The sequence below is a fragment of the Triturus cristatus genome, chromosome 1_2, assembly GCF_964204655.1.
Source record: "Triturus cristatus chromosome 1_2, aTriCri1.1, whole genome shotgun sequence".
Classification (NCBI taxonomy): Eukaryota; Metazoa; Chordata; class Amphibia; order Caudata; family Salamandridae; genus Triturus; species Triturus cristatus.
The window spans coordinates 1,098,001,766-1,098,025,718 of record NC_140580.1 but is presented as its reverse complement, the minus strand read 5'-3'; the positions used below and the strand labels follow the sequence as shown (position 1 = coordinate 1,098,025,718).

General features: G+C 41.9%; 1 protein-coding gene across 1 annotated transcript in view; it reads right to left on the bottom strand.

Moving 5' to 3' along the window:
• Positions 1 to 23,953, bottom strand: part of LOC146868743 (carboxyl-terminal PDZ ligand of neuronal nitric oxide synthase protein-like) — a 275,331-nt gene that overhangs the window by 24,688 nt on the left and 226,690 nt on the right. The window contains exons 9-10 of the mRNA XM_085613707.1: positions 11,627 to 11,792; positions 10,320 to 10,680 (exon numbers count right to left, since the gene is read on the bottom strand). Of these exons, the coding sequence (XP_085469833.1) occupies positions 10,320 to 10,680; positions 11,627 to 11,792 (527 nt within the window). The remainder of the gene's footprint in view (positions 1 to 10,319; positions 10,681 to 11,626; positions 11,793 to 23,953) is intronic.

Here is a 23,953-nt window from a genome sequence, read left to right as displayed (position 1 = left end):
TACCTTCTGAGCTTTTGGACGCGGAACTGGAGGAGCGGATATCGGAAGACATGTGGCGTTGCGGAAGTCCCTTTACATGCTGATTGGAGGCTTGTAGGAACTCTTATTCTCTTTTTTTCTTGCGGGGTATGGCGCGGTTCCGTTACGTTGACGGCTGCCATTTTGTGTGCGCTCGCTAGCGGAGCGCTCCTGATCTGCCGGTTATGCTGCTTACTGCCTGTCAATCCTGCATTTTTTTACAAAAAAAAACACTGTAAAGGCGGATTGTCAGGGTCTCACTTGACTTCTGCTTTCATATTTTGTTTTCTTCATGCGTATTGGTGCTTGAATAATCGTCACTCTGTGAAGCCTTGTCTGCAAGTTTACCTCAGTGCTGGTCATAATGTACTACACGCTTCATTCTCTCATGCTACAAAGCTGCCCTGCATTACTGGAACTTTCATTCTTTACAGTATCAACATTCTAATTGCTACTTTCTAAGGTGAATAATTACCGGATATGTATGGCAGTTTTGAACCAAATGAATGTGGTGCTGTTGTCCGTGGTTGCCTACTTCTTTCCATGACATAAATCTGGCCTCGCATAACTCGTGCTTACCTATTCTGGACACTCCAATGTAGCCTACACCTTATGGTCTCTTACTGTTTTTCTGACACCAACTAAGGCATGCTTCCAAAGTCGAGATAATTATTTCTGGTTGCACCTTTTGTATACATATTTTGTTACATCCTGCTGAGGAATTAAATACTGAGGTATTGCAACTCGACACTTCATTTTCACTGCTCTTCCATCTATGGCTTTGTTTTCACTTATGGGAAGACTGACTAAAGGCTTTTCTCAACCCAAATCTTCAACGCGTAGATTTCTAATTCATACTAGTTCCCGCTACAATTGTCTCTCCATGGAGGACTCATCGAGCACTACGCCTAAGGGTGGGTCGACATCTAATTCGACACTATCCGCTGGAACCACCAAAGCACAGAGTGAGCGGTTAAAGAAAGATCCTCCTTCTCCACCTAAACAATCTGACTCAGTCACAATGTCAGTCCTTTTGTTGAAGAAACTAATTCCAAGCTGCAGACTCTCACTGATAGATGGTCAAGTGTGGAGGATCGTGTCACAGCACTAGAACAAAATGTTGACTCCTTAAATTCTTCTACTTCCAAAGTGGACTCCTTATGTTCAAGTCTCCGTGCTCCATAAGCAAATAGAAAATAGGAATAGGAGAAATAATCTTCGCGTTTATGGTTTGCCTGAAGGAATGGAAGGATCGGACCCAATTGCCTTCTTTAAATCCTTCATCCCAAAGGTTCTCAAATTACCGGATGATACTTCTCTTAATATTGAAAGAGCTCATCGGTTGGGTCCATTGTCACCTCTTTCATCTTCCTCTACAGCAAAGAAACCGAGGGGAGTGATCCTATATTTTTTGGAGTACATTGACTTGCTAAAAATTTTACTTGCGGCTAGGGCAATGAAGCACATTACTTGGTCAGGGAACTCCTTATTCTTTTCTCAAGACAATGCCAAATCAACCTCAGATCGTCGCAAAGAATTCCTCTCACTGAGACCACAGCTCCGTTCCATGGGCGCACGATATGGCCTTTTTCACCCTTGCCTATTTAAAGTGACTATTAACAACAAAACCACTTCCTATGACGATCCAGTCAAATTGAAAAGCTTCCTATACTCGTACCATGCGGATTCTATGGACACTTCTTTGCGTACTAAATAGACATTTTGGATTTTGAAATGCCTTTGTTTTTATTGCATGCTTTAGATTTATTGTCATTTCGTGCTGACGCAAGTTTCCATTATTATTGTACCATTTCTATAACTAACCTCCTTTTTCTCCTTACAGGTTATGTCTCCCCGTTACTCTTATCCTCATGTTCCATTGCACGCTGGTTCTGCCCTCCCTCCCGCCTTCCCGCTTGGGTCCTGGACTCATCATTGTTCCGTGTGGCCTCCCACCCTTCCACCTCTCGCATGTCTTGGATTACATGCAAGTCTTTAGTTGTTTTAAGTTTTTATGTCTTCTGCATTGCATTTTTTCTCTTCTACCTTATCTTTGCTTTGAGAGTTCTTTCGTTGTCCTTCTACCTTAACAATGCTCTTCTTCTTGCGCTCCTCTTCTACATTTCAAATGATGTTTACTCATTTCGATTTCTTTTCTTCACTTTTCTTCTTATTTGACTCACTTTCTATGTAATCGGTTTAAAGTTTGGTGTTGTTTGACTTGTTTAGAGATTTGCGGCAATTGTTGTTTTTCACTTATAGTTTTGTTTTATGTCATTGAAACTTATTTCGTGGAATGTTAGAGGTTTACATTCCCCTATTAAAAGACAGAGTTTTAACTCATTTGGCCAAATTGGGAGCGGATATAGCATGTTTACAAGAATCTCACTTGACGGCTGAAGAATTTGTTAAATTAATGAGAGCTTGGGTGGGGGAGGTATTTTTTCCCTCGGGTAATGGCAAACGTAATGGAGTTATTACCCTATGCTGCAAATCCCTTCCTATCAAAGTGTTATAGCAATGTGCAGACAAGGATGGTAGATGTCTATTTGTTAAATTAATGGTGGGTAGTGCTCCAGTCTCTTTGTTGAACATTTATGCACCCACAGCTGGAGATGCCTCCTTCTGGACCTCCCTGGCCCAACAGCTCACACAATGTTTCGATGATAATTTTATTCTTGCAGGAGATTGTAATGAAGTCCTTGACCCCTTTTTAGATCGAAATTCTTCAACCCCCCATGTTCCTCTTAAATCACATACATTTTTCAAACATACCATTAAGCAACACAAGCTTATAGATGCTTGGAGGCTTTGTAATCCTACATTGAGAGAATAATCTTACTACTCTCTGACTCATCACACCCAATGACGACACGACTATTTTTTTTATATCCCATAACATATCGCAATCATTGGTGGCGGCATATATTGGATCTATTCTAATATCTGATCATGCCCCTTTTACTATTCAGCTGGATGTTTTGCAGAAACCAAATCTCTCTCGAAAAGGGCGTTTTAACAATGCTCTACTTCTGGATGTGACATTCACATCATCTTTTGTTTTCTTTTTTAATGAATATTGCCTTCTCAATCAATCGGATACTTTGCCATTCCATGTAATTTGGGATGCTTTCAAAGCGTCCGCAAGGGATTTTATTTTTCGGTATGTCTCTAGAAAGCGGAAAAAGGCACAGGAAATTACCAACGCCCTTTTGGACAAGATAAAGAGATTGGAGCACTCTTACTACTCCTCTAAGTCACAACTTTGTTTGTCTTAACTTATCTAAATTTCAATTTAACAAAGATACAACTAACAATGCCTTTAACTTCTTGCTGAAGTCCAGTGCAAAATTTTACTGTGGCTAGAATAAAGCTGGTAAGCTTTTAGCTAATTATTTGAAGGTTAAGTATAATAAACTTAATATAGAATCTATTTTTGATAATAACCATACATTGAAGTTCAAAGATGAGGATATCTTAAAAGAATTTCTTCAATTTTACAAAACATTGTAGACATCCGAAACTCCTTCCTCTGACCATTCTATTGCTCACTTCTTTTCTAACATTCACCATACTTCGGTTACACGCCCAGATCTTTCACTTTTAGAATTAGACCTTACACAAATGGAACTTCTTACTGCTTTACACACACTTAAAAAGGACAAAAGCACCTGGCCCAGATGGTTTTACTGTCGAGTTTTTCACTCATTTTGCACATTTACTGATCTCCAAACTACATGCTCTCATAAATGCATTTTTACAATCGGGCGGGTCTTCTGGCTATTTTTCTGATGCACTTATTTGCCTCATACCTAAAGATGGTAAGGATCCACAACACTGTAAAAACTATCGACCTATCTCTTTGGTTAATATTGATTATAAAAAAAATTCAAAAGCCCTAGCCTTACGTTTAGAATCTCACCTCCCTGCCCTCTTGGTAACAGAACAATCTGGTTTCGTCAAGGGACGACTCATTACAGACAATACCCGTTTATTTTTTGATGTCCTGTCCAAAGCTTCACACATTTTACATTCATTAGCTGAAACAGCTCTAGATGCAGAGAAAGCATTTGACAGAGTTGAATGGCCCTACCCTTTTCATGCACTTAAATGGTTTGGCCTTGGCCCACGAAATATTGCTTTGATTTCTATTATGTATTCTAATCCGAGAGCGGTTGTTTGTGCAAATGGTGGTATCCCTTCCTATTTTCCGCTTGGTAGAGGTGTTAGACAAGGTTATCCACTTTCTCCGTTTCTTTTTAATCTTGCCCTAGAGCCTTTTTTGTTAAGGATCCGTCAAAATGATAATATCCATGGTTTCACTTCCAAAGAGACTAACATTAAGATGGCAGCTTATGCTGATGATGTTCTTTTATTTCTTTCACAACCCCAAATTTCCCTCCCTGCCTTTTTGGAAGAGGTTGATTCTTTTGCTTCAGTCTCTGGATATAAATTAAATAGGAGATAAATGTGAAATTCTGCCTCTAACAAAATATACTTTTAAAGCTGACTTTACCACTTCAGGTTTCACATGGAGCTCCCAATTCATTAAATATTGAGGTATGCATTTTACCCCCTCAATCTCAGGCACAATATCACGTTGTATGGAAAATTGCACACTTAGGTTGTCCTCCCGGACATCGAAATGGCGTACTTTGTACTTGTCGTGGTGGGGTCGCCTAGATACTATTAAGATGATGTTATCTCCTATAATCCTATATACAATTTCTAATATCCCTCTGTCTATCCCCTTAAAATACTTTATGAAATTCAATTCCATTTTGTCTTCCTTTCTATGGAATAAGAAAAAATCATGTATGTCTATCTGAAAACTAATTGGCCCAAAATCAGTGGGTGGGGTAAATTTCCCTGATTTTCCTACTTATCATAAGTCCTTTTTACTGCATCAGGCCTCGAGATGGCTCTCTGAATCTCTTATTAATTGCAGTCTTTGGGCTACGCTTGAACAGTCCTTTCTTTCCCCATTCTCATTTCAAGAATATTGGTCTTTTACATGCAAACCACAATCTATATCTACTCCTGTAATTAAACATACCTCTAAGATTTTGTCGTCTTTTTCCACCTCGAATTCTAATGATTGGACTACATTTCTTCACTCTACCATATGGCACAACGTTTATATTTGAATAAACAATAAACCTATATTTTGGAAATCTTGGAGACAACGTGGCTTGATTTGGGTACACCAACTATTTGTGCAGGATGAGATTATGTCGTTTTCTCAGGTCTGGGACTCCTTTCATATGCCTGCATCCTTCCATTCTAAATATACCCTTTTGACACAAGCTCTTCAAGAGGCATCCCTACATTACACAGTCTCTTCTCACTCTGCTCCTTGTGAACCGTCCTTTGCAGGGAAACTACGCACTCTTAGTTAAACACTCTAAGACCTCGACCATATATAAACTCTTACATAGCTCATTCACTTCGAGAGAAAAATCTAAAATAGAACTGTCTTGGGAAAAAGAATTAGAAGTCTCTTGGACTGTAGAGTTTTGGGATATAATTTGGCTTAAACTCAGGAAATCCTCTAGAACTGCGAACACTATACAGACACTCTTTTTTGTATATAATAGACTCCTGCTTTCCCCTATCATTCTCGCTGCAAGATACTCCGACCTCTCGGATGCATGTTGGACTTGTTCAACCTCACATGCTGATTTATACCATTTACTTTTTACATGTACACTTGTTCACAGTTTCTGGGAAAAGGTCTGGTCTCAAATTAATTTGATTTTTGGTTCCTCTCACCCCCTTTCTGTCACACATCTTTTTAGGCAGCTTATCCTCTATCTGGGCAGAGTGTAGCTCTAATGCAAAAATAATAGATTTACTCTTGGTAGTTGCCTTTCAGCAAATAACTAAGAATTGGAAAGATTTTACTAAACGGTCATATCAAGCATGGTGGTATGCGGTCTGATATAATCATAGACTAGACACTACTTTTGTTTACCCATCACACATGGCATCCAAACGTTTGAACCTATGGTCGCCTGTTACAATATTTATTGATGCAAGTGCCCGACGTTCTCAGTTCTTTAATCACTCTCAACAAGAAGTGACTAAACCTTCATGACTTATCCCTTATTGATATTATAAGAGTTATTTGTGTTTTACTTTGCAAATGCATATTCTACCACAAATTGCAGTTCTTCTTTTGTTTACCGATGCTTTACGAATCATTGTTACTCTTCTCTCATATATCACAGTTGGTTGACTTACATTGTTACCCTTTGTGTTCATCAATAATTGATTGGTTTTATTATATGACATTTCTCTTTTTTTTCCATTCTTATTGTTATTGTATTTTCTGTTTTGATATTCTCCTCTGCCTCAATAAACTTACTTTTTGAACTTTAAAGTAGTCACCGGTTTCAAGTGCTGTGATGCCGTAAGACTGTGGATGCAAGCTCTATATTATTAATAATGTTTGAGAACATGTGTAAAGTGCTCGTTCACCCAAGGGTATCTTGGCGCTGAATAACAGATGTTTATTTTTACCCAACTCAATGGTACTCCTTTTATAGACCTTAGAAGGATCAAAGACTGAGTGGACCCGCCTGGGGTCCTTAGCAAAGGTGAAATCGCCATATTTGAGGAAATGCAGGAGTAATGTATTTGGTCGCTATCGAGTGCCCTTGAAGCATCTTCCCCACGACATTCAGAAAGCAGAGCCTTAGCTTTGAAAACATTTTATTTGTAGCAAACATGACGACTCATTCCTTTAGTAGTGGATACTTTGTTCTACTACATACTCAGAGAGACCAGTTAAAACTGACACACAACAGTGTTATCTGGAGACCTCAGCTGCCTCTGGAAACTATCTGAAGAAACATCCTAGCTGCAGCAGCAGGCAGAAAAACAGATCCAGATGAAGGGTTATTTCCAAATGATCTAGATGGTAAATGGAAGCTACAAAATGAAGCCTGAAAGACAATCTCTTAGATATAATGGTACCCCTGGGCCCAGTTGGTTGCAAGGGTCTGTCTGGCTGGATGCCATTTTCCCGTCAATTGGTAAAGGGCCTCTGGGCACATCAATTTTTCAGAGAGACTCTAGCTCACTAATGCCTTGCAAATTAAACAGGATGATGCCAACATAACAGTGTGGCGCTTCCAGCAAGAAAAGCAGACATACAAGGGGTGACAAGCCATAGAGGCTCACTGTGACAGCAAAATAAATGATTTAGCTGCAATATTAAACTTATCTGCAAACGCATTACTATTGAAACACAACCATTGGCTTGGAGATAGGTCCTTGCTTCAACCAGGACTCACGTGTACACAGACTCATTGTCTTTCAAGACCGGCACCATTAACATAATGCTTCAAGAGTACCACCGACAAAGAACACCAACCTCCAAGCTTTTGGGTCACCGGTTTCAGCTCAACAGGTCATTGAGTGCAAAGATCATCTCTTGAATGGCATGGTGCACAGAAAGATGTTTTCGATCATCACTCAATTAACTTGGCAAATCAGTGCTGCTTCGCTATTATTAAGTGCTCCACGAGTGTGCTTCCTCATCACTAATTTCAACTTGAAAAGAGCCTGGGCTTGATTTCCAAGAACTGTGCTTCTACAACTATGGGGATCACAAACTTAAAGAACTTCCAGTCATCATCCTTCCCATGGGCCAGCAGCACAATGTCCTCCAGTAGAAGGAACACAAAACCCTTTGCATACATTTACTAAAAAGACAGTGCTCTGTGGGATGATGCACAGATCCATCGATCCTAAGCCGTAAGAGCTTCTCCACTCACTTATCCAACCCATATACCACTTTCAGAACCAGCTTCATCAGGTCAAGCAGCTCACTCACCCTCCCTCCCTCCCTCCCAGAACTTAAACCATTTTAGGGAAAAGAGTCACCCACAGGCATAGGTTGCAGTATTTCCTTACACTTACATTTTAGAGTTACGGTTGGCCCCCTTCAGGCGGCTTGCAGTTTTCCAGCGACTAAGTGTTGGTGTGGCTGGCTAGATGGATACATAGTCCCAGGGAAAGTTGCACTCAGACAGTTAAAGATCAGAACCGGCCCCAGGGCACAATTTGGGCAGACTCCAACCACCAGCTCCAACTTAAGCATCTATTCCCAACACTTTTTTATAAATGCTTACCACTCTTGGTTATATAAAAAGCTTTCAGGTAGGGTTGTGTGTCGCTGAGCCCAGACAACAATAGCTGACCTGTTGTAGTTCTTGAAACATTTGCATTTGTAAAAGATGCCAGGCATTCATCAAAGAGATAGAAATTTGAATTGGCATGGCTTTTAAACTAGCGAGCTCACAACTTGCAAGCCCCGTCAATCACACTTCAACTTTTCATGAAACGTGTTCGCTAAAGAAAGGCTCAATATTTTTTCTTCCATCTTGGAATTTGTGAATGCATCTAACCCCATGAGTTTTACCCCCTGAAACAAAAATCAGAAATAAAAAGGGGGGACAAAAGGACCAATTCTGGCCACAAAAGGCGAATAGACATGTACCCATGGAAACATAGCTCACTAAACTTGAGAATTCCACCGCAAATCAAAAGCACAGAGACGTCATTTTGATTTTGGGAACAGGTGCCATTTGCATGAATTCACGAGTTTCTCAATTTGTTTCATTAAAAAGAAAATGGATAACGTCATCAGGCATGTTGCTCTGAGTGGGACCTGGTAAGATGCATACAGTGGTTGGGAGAAACCACTAGAACTCGCTTGTGAATGGGCACGGGTTTTAGACATCTGGACAATGGTCTGAAAACCCAAAGTACATAGAAGAAAACTACATCCAGAGGCAAAAAGAGTCTGGTTCCTCTTGCACAAGCAGAAAGGAGACTGTTGAAGGTGGTAGTACGATGCAGGGCTAAATAGGACTGTTTCACAGAAGAGAAAGGGTCTTGCCTGCAAACATTTACTATTGGATGTCTGTGTCCTAGTAAAAGACTCAGTCATCTCAGTACAGCACCAACTCCAAGCTGAGGCTTTACCAAAGCGGAGTTCTCTCCGCACTCATGAACTGATCAGGATGCTAGTGAATGACAGAAAGCAATTCCCCAAACTGTCAGCCTTCCATGCCAGTAACCTGAAAGAAATGTTGTATGTTTTCAGGCTTCACACCATCTCCAACCAGGAACTGCTCACTAGATGCAAGCCAGCAAGCATCAACACCATCATCATCATGAGAAGATGACTGAGATGGATAGGACACCATCATCAGAAGATAAGAAAACTCCATTACAAGAATAGCTCTCCACTTGAGCTCAGAACGTAAACTGAAGGCAGGCAGGCAGGCCAAAGAACACCTGAAGTGAACCATAAAACAGAAAAGGAAGCCCTGAAACCACAAATGGAGCACCTACAGAAACGTGCCCAAGACATGGAGGCCCTTCTTTGACGCCCTTCATGCCAGCCGGTATAACATGCAGTAAGTGAGCAAGTCTGTGTCCTATTATTGGAGGACAAATATGCGTGAGTGTGTGCCCCAGAATTCTTCAATCATAGAACAAAAATGGAAATATATTTGCTGGTCACTTCAACTAACACCTCAATTAAGTGCTGCACAAGAATCATTGCAAAAATGTGTCATGTCCCACCACCTCTCGACCACTCTCACACATTTAAATTATGGATTTTCAATAAAGAAAATTAACTGCAACCTATTATAACTAACAAGAGAAAGTGTTTTGTAAAATAGTTGCTTGGATTGCTTTTCTTCGTATTATAATAACTTACTGTACACTCACCTAGGGGTGCTATTAGAAGTGATACATGGAATTAAACTGCTGTGATGTACAATTATGTAATCCTCTCCGCTCTGTAATAAAACTCATGGAACTGAAAGGGCAGGCACTGATCAAACAGGAATTCACTTCTGTTCTTTAAGTACTCAACTTCATGAAAGTCAATTAGTAGAAGCAGCTGCTACCACCTGCCTTGCCCTTTAGGATCCCTGGCGTTCTCTTGTCTTAGGGGTCATGAAATGAACAGCAGGGACAAAGTAAGAGAGCTCAGTTCACTTCCTGTACTTTCCATTTGTTGCCCTTCTGGGAGCTCCTCAGTTACAAATCAGAGGCTGTTGAGGAGCCAAGGTTCGGACACAACCTCCAACACTGATGCTCTAGGGCTTCAAGCAAACGTTTTCGCATAAACTGTTGCTGCCAACTTTACACAAATGTGAAATCTCGAAAGACACTAGCATGACTACATCACAAAGGACATCTGAGGAGCGCTTGTTTTAATAAAGTGATCTCTGCATAGCCAATAATTTGTACAAAAGAATAGGACAGATTCCTACCTTTCTTCCACAGAAGGGCTCAGGTCATCCACCTTGGGTGGCCCACTTCCATTGCTTGTGATGTGTTCAGGGGCTTCCGAGCCCTCCACCTTACGAACATAGCCGTTTCGCTTGTCTTTGGCTGGCCAGGTATGGCAGTCGTCCTTGGCACTGGCTCGGTTATTGCCTTTGTCCAGGTTCATGAGATTCAGGTACGACTCACCGATGCTGTCCCCCCTCAGTGAACCAGCATTAAGGGAGCTGTTCGGGAGGCTCGCAGGAGTGGAAGTCGCGGGGAGCTTCAAGTCCAGGCTGTAGAGGTTCTTCAGGTTCAGAGAGATTGACTGGGCAATAGTGACATTCTGGGAACACTTCCTGTCATCTGAGAAAAAGAAGTTAAAATAGAAAGTAAGAGCCAATTAAATGGCAAATCACCAAGTGCAGCAGCGATCGAACTGTAGGACACACAGACTTGTAACAAGTGAGGATCCCAATGGGCAATTCAATCCACGTAAATATTCTGGAACCAGTCAGACAGTGGAGTGCTTAGTACACCCTTTAATCTATTTAAAGGGGAACTCACAAAATGCTTGTTTTTGTTTATCAAACGATCCGCTTTGCCCACTGGACTTCCCAACAGTCTATCGTTTTCAGAGTTGTCCTGGGTATGAGAAACAGAGCTTGAGTTGGTGGCAATGTTATTCAGATATCCACTATATCAAGGCATGCCTACAGCCCCTTCCATCAAGGACTTATAGGACTGTGGGGCAACAATTTTCAGCTGACCATACTCTACAGTTGTAAGTATGTGGGTGCAGGGCAGAAGAAGCAACACAGTCCTAATGCATGGCTGGTACCTCCCATTTGATGTAGGAGAAATGTGGGAGAATGTTGCCATGGTGTTGTCTTGCAGCTCCCAGATGGAAAAGAGCTCTGTAGAGAATTGGGATAGTGCCAAATTAAGAACAGAACCCCAGCAAATTAAAAATGCCAGTTTATCCTTTGTGACAAAGTACATGTTCAAGGAACTCCCAGTACCACAAACACATGAAAACCCAACCTCTTCTAACAAGAGTTTGGGTTCCAATTACTTCATCTACAGCATTTCTTGCAATATATTTCTGTACATACACTGATTTGTAGCTCCCCTTGGCCATATGAGGGCCTCACAGTGATAACAGGAGAATTAAATGAATAAATGAGAGTTGGACTAAAACATGATAACTTCTAGTTTTCCGGGGTTTCAGTGGACTACTCGCTACAACCCTCATTCTCTACACAGTTTAAGATCCCGTCTTGTGCCCGTACTAGGCACTGCTCCTTCTTACCTGCCTGCTTGATCTCCGCTTTGATTTCCATCTCTTTCAGTTGCTTCACTAGCAAGGAAATGTGCTGCAACAAGTCTCGGTTGGTCAGCAGCAGCTGACGTACGCGGGCCTGCGCCTCAATACGCGCAGACGTTTCCGCAGCCAGCTGGTCTTTAAGCAACTGTACCTGCAGGTAGAGAATATTTCGATAATTTAGGACATATAGTACTTAATTACATATTCTGGATATGAATTTGCATTTGTGTTCTGCGTCAGTAGGCTTCTGGCCAGAACTCACTCTGAAAGCATTTTACATAACAGCAAATATTGAGGTCAGCTCTGAAAGATGCACAAAGATCTCTCTGCCTATCACTCAAGTACCATCTCTGGTGAATATGGACCCTGGTGCTCAGATCTGCAAAATCTGAAGCAAAGTTCTTAGAAGAATAAAGATTGTCAAACATGATAGAAGAAGGTGTTCCCATCAAGATGACAGGTCTTGTCATTGAAGAGTAGATGAATTGTGTTGAGATGCGCTGGATGAATATGCAGAGACATACTTCTCAAACCACGTCAATTTGACCATAATCCCAGATACGTATCGCCCGTGGAGCAAGGATCCTTCATGTTCCATAAAGATGGGATGTGCTCTCGGGACTACCTTGCACTCTAGGAACGTTGTTGACAGGAAGAGTGCACCGAAGTCTAACTATGTGATTGAGAACAAGTTGGCAGCATTTCTTGCTCATAGACAGGTAGTCGAAAAGAGAATTATAAAGGCTACTTTTATGTTAAATAAGCAAGCAAGAACAGCAAATAAGCACTAACTAAGCCAATACATGTGGCTTGTCCTTATGGGATGTATTGGGAATAGTTAAGTAAATGTGTTGCTCTAGAAAGAAAATCCCACAAAGATGCAAAGGCTAAAACCACGTGGAAACCGGGAGTATGGTCCACTTGGTAAACACAGTGCATTAGCACAGTGGGGTTGTACCTTCAAATACAAGTGTTATGAAAAGGAGTCAGAAGATGAAGTCTGCATGGTAAATGATTAACTTAAAAGGCATACACAGGATAATATTGTACAATTTAAGCTATCATCATAAGTATCAAGTGGTACCTACAATATCTGGTCGTTTTTCATACAAAAACAAGTATAATAAATTACTCACAAATTACTGACACTGATTTCAGTGGCTATTTTTCAAAAATGATATATGCAGATAATATTGTTAACATTAGTGCAGGTGACGCAGCGCTCCAGTGTGAAAAAAACTAATACAAACTATACACGTAAGACACATGTTCAACTTTGGACAGAATATTTCACTTGAACATGGATTACCGCGTACTTGTAACCATGGCAGCCCGCTAAAATACATCAGCTTAGGTAGATGACTAATGGTTTGTCAAAGCATGGAATGCACACTCCTCACAAGGCCACGGGGTAGATGACCATCTACTGACACCGTATACACACCATTTAACATCAGTGGTAACTACTATTTAATACAGACAATGTGTATTTTATCAAAACCACACACCGGTAGATTGACACGAACAATTTTTCATTTATAGAGTTTTATATAGCGCAGACTTGACCCTTGGGTATCAGAGCGCTTCACAGTTACATGTGGAACATTTGTAATACAATGTGAATAGCAGCATTAATATATATAATATTCCTGTACATTACTTTTTTATCGGTTTCTTTTACAATGTGTAACAGTATTTCTATACACATGGTTCTGATGTGCTTTCCGGGAGTTCTCCATCAGACACTTGCACGGTCGACGTTTGGGTGTTAGTTTCGATGCTAAGGTGAACAGTCTAGCCTATGGAAGGAACTTGCTCATTAGGAAGATCTTTGCTTCCTTCTTGAATGTTGCCGTGTTTGGAATTTTTCTAATGTTTGGAGGGAGTGAGTTCCAGATTCTGGGGACTGCTCCGGAGAAAGCTCCGTCATACGTTTTCTTCTTCCGAAAGATGGGTGGTTTCAGCAGCTGCTCTTTGGCACTCCTACCTGGTCTGCTTCCCCCTGAAAGCTCTATTTTCTGTGCTAAGTACCTTGTGGATTTGTAGTGGAGCGCTTTGTGAGTGGTACATGCCAGCCTGAATTTATTTCTGGCTTCGTATGGTAGCCAGTTTAATGCTTTCAGGTGAGGGGAGATCTGATCGTATTTGTGGTTACTTACCCTGGAGGATTTAAGCCAGAGATTTGTCTGATTCCCCATACTGAATCATACACTGACTAGTGGATAGTGGCTACTTAGTTATGGTAAGCGGGATTATCAGAGTGCCACCCAAGTATTCCAGGTGATAGTACCAGAAGAAATGCTAGGGAAAAATGTATCAATATTAAATGCTAAATGCCCCCACCTGACTGATAAAGTAACATTCCAATCTTCACATGCCTTGTGGCACAAAGGACATAACCAAGTCTCCTCAATTCAGCTTGACTTATCTTTCAAGTATCAACTTTAAATGTATTTTGGAATTGCAAGCTTTTGTCTTCATCAGCATATCAATTTCTGAAAATACACAGATTTTTCTATCACCACTTTAAATTTTGGGCAAACAAACTAAATGTTCCTGAAGAAAACCCTTGTTAGAAAAAAATTCCTTTAAAATACACATTTTCATTTTTAGGAAATAGATAGTCCCCAAACATCAGCTAGTCATTTTAATTGGGCACTCACTTGTACAAATGCCTCACATGGACAGACTGCTTCAATTACAGTCATAATCCATGGCACCGTAGCACAGAGGGTGACTGTATAATTCCAATAATGCCCACCAGTATAAATTGTGCCAAGTCTGGACACCATAAGGACCAGGATGGCCACCATATTATTAGTCATGGTCATTATTATGCAAGGGGCAGCCACAATTATAGCAGGGACAACTAAATATAGTGCAGTCATGCTCTAAATATGTCACTGATGGCTGTCAGTATACCATAACTAGACCACGAATACCCAAAATAGTAAAGGATGGCCATAATTATGTCATTGGCACTATTATGCCATGAACTGACACAAATGTGCCACAGACAAACCCCATATGATGGGGGCTAGCATACCCATCTGGTAGTCCTTGACACCAGGTGTACCTTACAGGAAACCACAGTGTTTATAATGAACGCACACATAGATGAATGCAGATGAGGCTCTTCATTTTCTCTGCTCAGGATCATAACTTTCCTCAGCCCTTGGCTGCTCATGCACCCAACTGAAACATTTTCACTGACTCCTGCAGTCCCACACTTTAGTGGGTCAGCGCTGATTACTGCTCAGGCTACCACTGCCACTCTTCTTTTATGGCCCATTGTTCACACACATGGTGAAATTGATAAAGCAGGGGACTACCATATGGCTAATCACCTTGTGACTTAGTCCGAGACTTGATAAAGGTGACCATGTGGCAGACTCAATAGGCCGACACAGTGCGTGTTTGATTGTTAATAGGAGTTCCTGCCGTAGGCTGGTTGGCTAAAGATCTTCAGATGAGAAGTGCTGCCTTTTTTAATATGCTTAGAGTCTCTGCATAGATTCTCTGAATGAGATACTGGGATTGATTTCACCTCTGAGAGCTACTTTGAGGGTACTGGCGAGCTACCAGTAGCTCCCGAGCTACTCGTTGGAGACCCCTGTCCTAAACCTTGCAGAAAATAAGTCAGACGATTGTCCTGAGGAGACCCAGAGACTAAATAGGGGTTGAAACGTCAGCAGTTGTTTCACTTGGTTGTTTTGATCAACAATTGTGATACACGTGTCTTTTCTCTGCAAATGTTTAAAATTAGTGAGATTTTACATATTGTGTCTTATGTGTATAACTTGCATTTGTTTTTCACACTGGAGCACTGTGTCGCCTGCACTAATGTTAGTAAATAAATTATCTGCCTATATAATTTTGGAAAAATATTTTAAAAAATAACCACAGAAACCAGTGTCAGTAATTTGTGATCAATTTATTATACTTGTTTTGTATGAAAGAATACCAAAGTGTGTAGGTACTACTTGGCACTTATGAGTAACACATTGAATGGGAGCTTACCCAAACGGATGGAAGAGAGTTGCTCAGTTTTGTGAAAAAGAGCCCCACAGTGGACGCGGTTTGCATATAAAAAGGCAACACAGAGCATGGTGCAGCAACACAGAGCATGGCGTTGCAAACGTAGAAACAGCGCATGGCGGAGAGAGAGAAGAACAGGAAAATTCATATACTGCTTTAGAGTACTGAAAGCAAAAGACAACAACAAATCCTTGAATGTAAGCAGTAGAAGGATGCAAGACATTTATTCAAAATGATGGCGAAGGGCTATTCTCCAGGGGAAGGGCAAACACAAGAAGAAGCCAACCCATCCGATACTTAGCAAGACAATGAAATTGTCAAGAAAGCCAATGACGGATAAGCAATGGGGTGACCCAAAGCCCCGTGTCAATATTGGTATTGCCCACAATACGTGTTTCGAAAACAGACTGTCTGTATGCAAGACCTAAAAAAAAAAGCCATAGATCCGCAATTAAAATGTTTCATCAGCAAAGCAAATACTATTAAGATGACATACTGGGTCTCGAATAAAACCTGCATGTCATGTCTCATCTGCAGTCTAATAATACTACCTGCTGTCTCATTGTCAAAACCAAATGGGAGTCCAAAGGCCTTGATAGACAGCACATCCAAGCAATGATAAACCATGAGAAATACACGAAGCTCAATGGCTGAATAAGGCTAACAGAAAGCCCTCCCTCGCTCTATGCTTCTTGTAGTATTTACAAGAATGTATAACTCAAGGTTACCAGATGGTTAAAGCTGTTTGTAGGTAGACCTAAAAGGTCCAACTGATTGGTGTGATATGCTGTAAATATCACATCAACCTGTTCTTCCATTTACACAACTGCACAACTGTTAGAAATCACTTGGTATGTAAACGCGAACATCCATTTTTCAGAAAGAGTAGCGTGGTACCATGTTTGTAATTTGGCACTTAATTGTGTCTTGCACGGGCTGCCGTTCCCAACTGTTTTAATTATTTAATCTGATGAGCATCAGAGAAGTGAAAGCACTGAGGAATAGGGAAAATTAAACAATTAAAATACAGAATTAAGATTGCCAGCTTCGCCTAAATTGTAGCAGTAAAAAAACAGCAATTTGTGTTATGGCAAAAAACACTATGACCCTATGATGCACTTATTATAAAGCAAAACGAAAGGGGATGATGGACGGAGTGTTGAACAATGCAAGCACTCCCCCCCCAGTCAACTGATCTGGGTTTAATCCATCATCATTCTATAGCTCACTCCGCCACCCTAGTTCAGACATGGCCATATGCAAATAAGTCTGATCCTGTGCCTCATGGCAGCAGTCCAGCCCGAACTGCCAAGCCATGTCTTTCCTGGACCGGAAACAAGCATCTTGGGACAGGTTTCTGGCTAATCAGCCGTCATCAGCCAGGCTAGCTTAAATCTAGTGGCAAAGTGAGCAAGGGCCCACGTCTGGGCATACCCTGCCAACTTAGGACAAACAAAGCAAAACCAAAGGGGATGATGGACGGAGTGTTGAACAATGCAAGCACTCACCCCAGTCAACTGATCTGGGTTTAATCCATCATTATTCTTTAGCTCACTCCGCCACCCCAGTTCAGACATGGCCATATGCAAATCAGTCTGACCCTGTGCCTCATGGGAATAGTTTAGCCCGAACTGCCAAGCCATGTCTTCCCTGGACCGGAAACAAGCTTCCTAGGACCGGTTTCTGGCTAATCATCCGCAATCAGCCAGGCTAGCTTGAATCCAGTGGCAAAGTGAGCAAGTGACCCACGTCTGGGCATAACCTGCCAATTTAGGGCGAACAAAGCAAAACCAAAGGGGATAATGGACGGAGTGTTGAACAATGCAAGCACTCACCCCAGTCAACTGATCTGGGTTTAATCCATCATCATTCTTTAGCTCACTCTGCCACCCCAGTTCAGACATGGCCATGTGCAAATCAGTCTGACCCTGTGCCTCATGGGAACAGTCCAGCCCGAACTGCCAAGCCAGGTCTTTTCTGGACCGGAAATAAGCATCCTGGGACCGGTTTCTGGCTAATCAGCCATCATCAGCCAGGCTAGCATGAATCCAGTGGCAAAGTGGGTGAATGTATGACATTCTTCTGCATTCTGTCCATCAACTGTTGTTTTTGTATTTGTCACCCCAAGTCGGACGGGTATGCCCAGACGTGGGTCCCATGCTCTCCATGCCACTGGAATCAAGCTATCCTGGCTGAAGAGGGGTGAAACCCCGAAACCGGTCCTGGGATGCTTGTTTCCAGTCCAGGGAGGACTTGGCTTGGCAGTTCGGGCTGGACTGTTCCTATGAGGCACAGGATCAAGACTGATTTGAATATGGCTGGGTTCACACTGGAATGGCATGGTGAGCAAAAAAAACGATGGATTTAAGCCCAGATCTCTGTACTGGGGTGAATGTATGACATTGTTCTGCATTCTGTTCTTTAACTGTTGTTTTTGCACTTATTATAAAGGCAGATGCCTCAGACTATGAAAAAAAACTGAAATGAGTGTGTGCCTGATGACGCAAGCACGGTAAAAAAATTCAATTTACTAAACGTGTTTTGAAATGCAGTATCTGGTGTCTTTTTAAAAGTCCGGAAAAGGACAGTCAATCTGTGGAAATGTGGATTTTCCTGATCAGTTATGTCCCCTATCTTGGACCCCAACGGTTCTATATGCATGTTACAAGTACATGTATGTTCCCTCCAGTTCCAGTTTCTAAGACGCAAACATATGTGTGTCTACCGTCAACATGTTCTCTGTCAGATCCGCCATCACAGGGCTGGATATTCGATTCCTAAGTATGAAAGGCCACCGACTTTATATGGCTAAGTTACTTCATTTTTACAGTTCAGGCAAGTAGGCCCGATTCTGTCCTCAAGCCTTTCCCTGCTCTCTGTCTCTGACAGCTTCAGCTTGAGCTCGCATCTGTATCCATGAACTTTGTCCTACTCCCTGTGCAGCTAACGGTGCCTGCCTCGGCCAGTTTTCGCCTGTCTGCCAAGAAGTTGTATTTCACCTTCGAATTATCTATTTTGCTCTCCAGCCGATGCATTCCTGTCCAGTGATTTAGGTAAACATTTCCTTTAGCTCACAAGCAGAGGACTCAGCCTTTCCGTCCTCCTGCAAGTGATTCATAGCCCTGTTGCCATGGAAAGTTTTCTATCCCTCGCATCTCATATAGACACTTAGACGCTTGTACACGTACACAGTCAGTATAGAATAGATTCTGTCCGAGAGTCTCTTCCCTTGTGGATAACACAGTTCTTTAAACATAGGATGTTAGATATGATTTGGGATTAGGATGACTTGACCCCAGACTTCTCGTCTCCACATGTAGAGCTAAATGTCAAGTCCCCTTCACCCCCTAGTTGCACGTCAATTACACGTCATGCTGCCGCGCGCGCATCTATGCCAAGTATTATCTTATAGATCCACCTATGTCTGATAATCCTAACCAATCATGTTTCTTTTATTCCTTATTACGCCTAGTTTCGATTATGTCACTGTTTTGTCACTTTTCTTATCAAATGTTACGCCTTCTACATTCGTTTCATTGTAATGTACTTATTATAAAAATACATGTCTGTTAATAAATTATTGTACTTCACTTCCTGAACCCTCGTGGTGACGGAACCTGAAGGCCGCGACTCGAGTCGGCCATTTTGAATGGAATAAAGCCCATTAGAAAACCTCTTATACCACGGATTCTGCCTCTTGTTATTTTGAGCTATTTACTTTATTTTAAGATTCCGTATGAAATTCAGTCCGGTAATATTTATTTTATTTACCACATAATGGCGCCCGAACAGGGACACTTTCTCATCTCACGCGCCGGCGGTGCGTTGCAGGCCCGGTCTCCTGCCACAGCTGGACGGACCATAAACGCGTACCAGCAGGATTTCCTGTAAGCTCCCTCCGGTCAAGCGGGGGCAACTGAGGCTGCGATCAACCCAGACGAGGCGGTGAGAAGTGCGAAGTATCCCGACCAGAGCCTAGCTGAGAGAGCAAGATCCGAGGTATACAGAGGCCCACCAGGTTTTCCGAAATCCCGACGTCCAGAGGGTCCGATGTCCGCAGTTATCGAGTCCTGTCCATTCTCTGAGGCCTTCCGTTTCAAGGAGCTACTCGGTGAGTACCATCGCCGGGGAGGCGTGTTGACGCGCACATAGGTTGTGCCGGTCAAGACGGATTTGGGTACACAAATCCGGTCTGCACTGTTTAGCAGTGTATATGTACTGTTTAGCAGTATATCAAGTATTCCGAAGTATTCAGTTATTGTCAAGAATTCATATCAAGTATTCCGAAGTATTCAGTTATTGTCAAGAATTCAGCGTGGTGATTAGTTAGGCAGACTGTCATCATTGTCGATCATTGTTATAATGTTTAATGTTTAAATGTTTAAAGTATTCAGAAATGTCTTGCATATTGTGGTATGAATGATTGTTCATTGTTCACTGTTCATTATTGTGTTTCTCGTATTAAGCAAGTTCAAGAGTAAGTATCAGATCAGTTGTCAATATGCCGCTCTTCTCGAAGTTAAGACAGATTACTACCAGAAAAGGGGTGCTTGAAGAAGCAGTTCCTATTCCTCCTAGAGACACCCCAGGACATTTCATGTACCATAAGCATGGCTTAGATGCCATATTGTTTCTTGATCTATGGGTAGATTATACCAGAGGATTACCGGAAAGTCAAAGGTGGCCCGCAGCGGGAACCTGGGATGCAGAGTGCATCATGAAAGTGGAGGAAGAGTTATGGAAAAGAAAGGTCAGACAGTCACAGAAAGACGCTGTTGAGTTATGGCGTAAAGAATCTCATAGACGAACAGAAAAAGCACGTAGACAAGAAGAGAGGAGTAAAGAAAGTTCAAATAAAGTTCAAGAAAATCTATTAATTGAGGAAGGTATCCGAGTGAAATCAGAACAAGTGAATAGGCAAAGGAATGCTCTTATGAATGGTATGTATCCCCTTCTAGCCGAAGGACTGCCTAAGGCTGTTACGGAGGTGCCAAAAGACTTGCCACCCCCATTATTTCCAATTAAGGTACATCCAAAGGGGCATCCCAGAACCGCAGAAGATGTTTTTCTTTCCTCATATCTAGACGATGCAGCCCCCGAGTATGCTAACGCCACACCACATAGACCGTCTGGCGGAGGGGTTCAACGTCAGGATCAGGTATCTGTCCCCGTGCAACAGCAAGTCCCGACGCAAGCTTCGGCAAGCACATCTGTTTCCGCATCTGTCTCCGCAGTCGACTCTACAGAGGTATCGACACCCATAGTTGCTGTGTCACGTTCGACGAACCCATTCACACCCGACGCCCCAGATAGGGCCACGGGAGGTGCTAGCAGTACCTTCACACCACCTAGAATAAATAAACTTGTTTTTCAAGAGTCAGCACATTCACGTACACCTAAGTTCGTAAATGAACGTACGCTTAAGGAACTCCTTGTAAATTGTAGATATGACCCGGTGGTTGGTAAAGAGGACGAAATGGTCCTGGCATCATTACGTATCAGGCGAGCCGCAGAGTATTTAGCAAGGTTACCAGGGATGACTACGCATCTAGATAACATATATCATTTTGTTCAAACAGGACGAGATCCAGGATGTATTAACAGAGCTATGGAATTCCAGAAAGTAGAGATACAGGGGGAACTGTTACGTTTCCTCATAAACTGTGTGATCAGAAATCAAGATCGTCCGGGGGTAGACCCGAATGCAATGCTTATTCTTACAAGATGGAGTCAGAATATATCAGAAGGGAGACACGATAAGCAAAATTGTATAATAGCCATGTGCCGAAAAATCCGTAAAGAAATAGAGCGTATTCATGAAGAAAGATTGGGAACAGACGAGTTTGAGCAAGATGAAGTGTCCGAATCAGGAAATTCCGCAAGACAGTCAGAGACCATAGCCTATGTAGGCAGAGGAAGATCTTGTGAAAATACTAGATGTTTTTCTGATCCCATACACTCTGTATGTCCAAATAATAGCAGAACGTATCCGACGCCTGTAATAAATCTGAAATCTCCTGAACATTCGTTTCAAGCCGCAGATAAAATACTACGAGAACGAAGGGGTTACCACCTCCTCGATTCCATGGATGAGCAAGAATTAGCCAGATCAGCCGTTCATTGGATTGACAGTCCTGAAAAATACGGTGATGAGACCGTAGCACACACGTTTTTTAACCTCAGTACAGATGAACAACGTTTAGCTGGAATATATATGATTCAGCAACTCCTCATATTATATAAGAGCCAACATGCTGACCCTGGTCCTTTACCTGATATATTAACGGAACTACTCACGTACAGATGGAGAGGTTCTAGTAACAAGCTAATTAAAGAGATATTAGTGTCACGTAAGCAGTATGTCCTTTTTGTAAGTCCGGATTCTCTCTCGCTGCCCCACAGAGAAAGAGCGCCGTACTATATGGATAGACAAAATCCCCTACGAGAAGTGCACCCAATAAAAGGCGAAGACAATGAGTTTCACCGTGTATTTGTTTACACACCCATATCAAAAATGGAATTATTAGAAATGAAAAAAGTAGTACCTAGTCATGACAAAGACCCAGCGGGTTTCCACCGAGAAATTAAAGACATGTTACTGATGGGAGAGTACACCTTTCCTGATATTATGACGATATTAAAGGTGCTTTTGCCTGCTGGCATTTATGAAAAACTGAAAGAAAAAGAGTGGGAAGTGGGAGACCAAAAGATAGACTGGACAGCATTAGCAGAGGAAGAAAGGGGCCGAGCTGCAGGTTCAGGGCTCGGGGATAAAGTTAAACTATTACCAGGTTTACTAGTACAGGTACTGCCACGTTTATTAACTACAAAAAAGGAAGATTGGGGTGCAATCACAGCCTGTAAACAAAAGCAAGATGAAGACACAAGCGATTATTATGCTCGATTTGAAAAATGTTTTGGTATAAATAGTGGTATAAAAGCAAGTAGTGACTCATATCCACATTTATTTGTGACAAAATTAGTGGAAAATGCATTGCCTCCAGTGAAGAATAGAATATTGAAATTCGAGAGTACCTGGCAAAGTAACACTCCGTCGCAAATGCTACAAATGTTACAGTATCATCACAATAGAATTAGGGATGAACAAGAACACGAGCATAGACGCATGAAGGATACAAAAATGAAAATGCTAGTTTCTCAGACAGTACCAGCAGATGGTCACAAAAAGGGTGTGACACATTCTGGTGATTCTGCAGTTCCTGTAAAAGGAACCTGCAATTACTGTAAACAACTAGGCCATTATGTACATGATTGTCAAGTCCTGAAACGTAATATAGCTACAGGTATTGCAAAAGAGAGACCACGATTAGTTAGACAAGATCAGAATGAACAAGGAGCTATGCAGCATGGACAGTCCATGCCAGTTCAGCAACAGCCTATGCCAGCCTCACAGCAACCCATACAGTTTGTGCCAGCTGCACCACCGTTGCCTGCTACTGCCACACAAACCACAACACAACAAATGTATCAGACTGCACAGTATGAATACCCTGAGTATCAGCGTTACGCATGAACCAGCCTAGAGAGGGAAGTTGACTTACCGCTTATCGAGATTCCGGTAGATCAAGAAGGACCTTATGTACATAGTGAATTATTAGGTCAAGATAGAAAATTCTTACTCGATACAGGGGCAAGTCGAACAACCATAAAACGTAGTGAAGTTCCAGGGGCACCCCTCTCAGGCTCTCAAAATGTTTCCCTTGGTTTTTCAGGAAAACCTATTGTTAATGAAGTATCACAGCCTCTACCACTTACGATAGGACCTTTGACACGAACTACAGATTTATTGCTTACTAAATCATGCCCAGAAAATCGGTTAGGAATTAAAACTCTGAAAGCACTAGGAGCCATAATATGTTGTTCTCCGGAAGGAGTAAGGTTGTTTTTACGTGATTTTAAAGGTCACTATGTGTCTAGAGACATGGATCCCCGACTACAGACTTTACCAGTACATCTATGGGCACAAGGCCCTACGGATGTTGGCTGCATGAACATTACACCCTATCGAGTTACATTGAAAGCAGGAGTGGTACTACCACGAATGCGACAATACAAGTTACCGCATGATGCTGTAGTGGCTTTGTTGAAAATCATTGATGAGCTAATTGCCCAGGGAGTAGTTGTAGAAACAGACTCCAATGTATGTAATTCACCGATAATTCCGATTCTTAAACGAACTGATCCTACTGCCCCACCAGTGTACCGATTGGTTATTGATTTGCGTGAACTAAACAAGTGTATTGTACCACAATT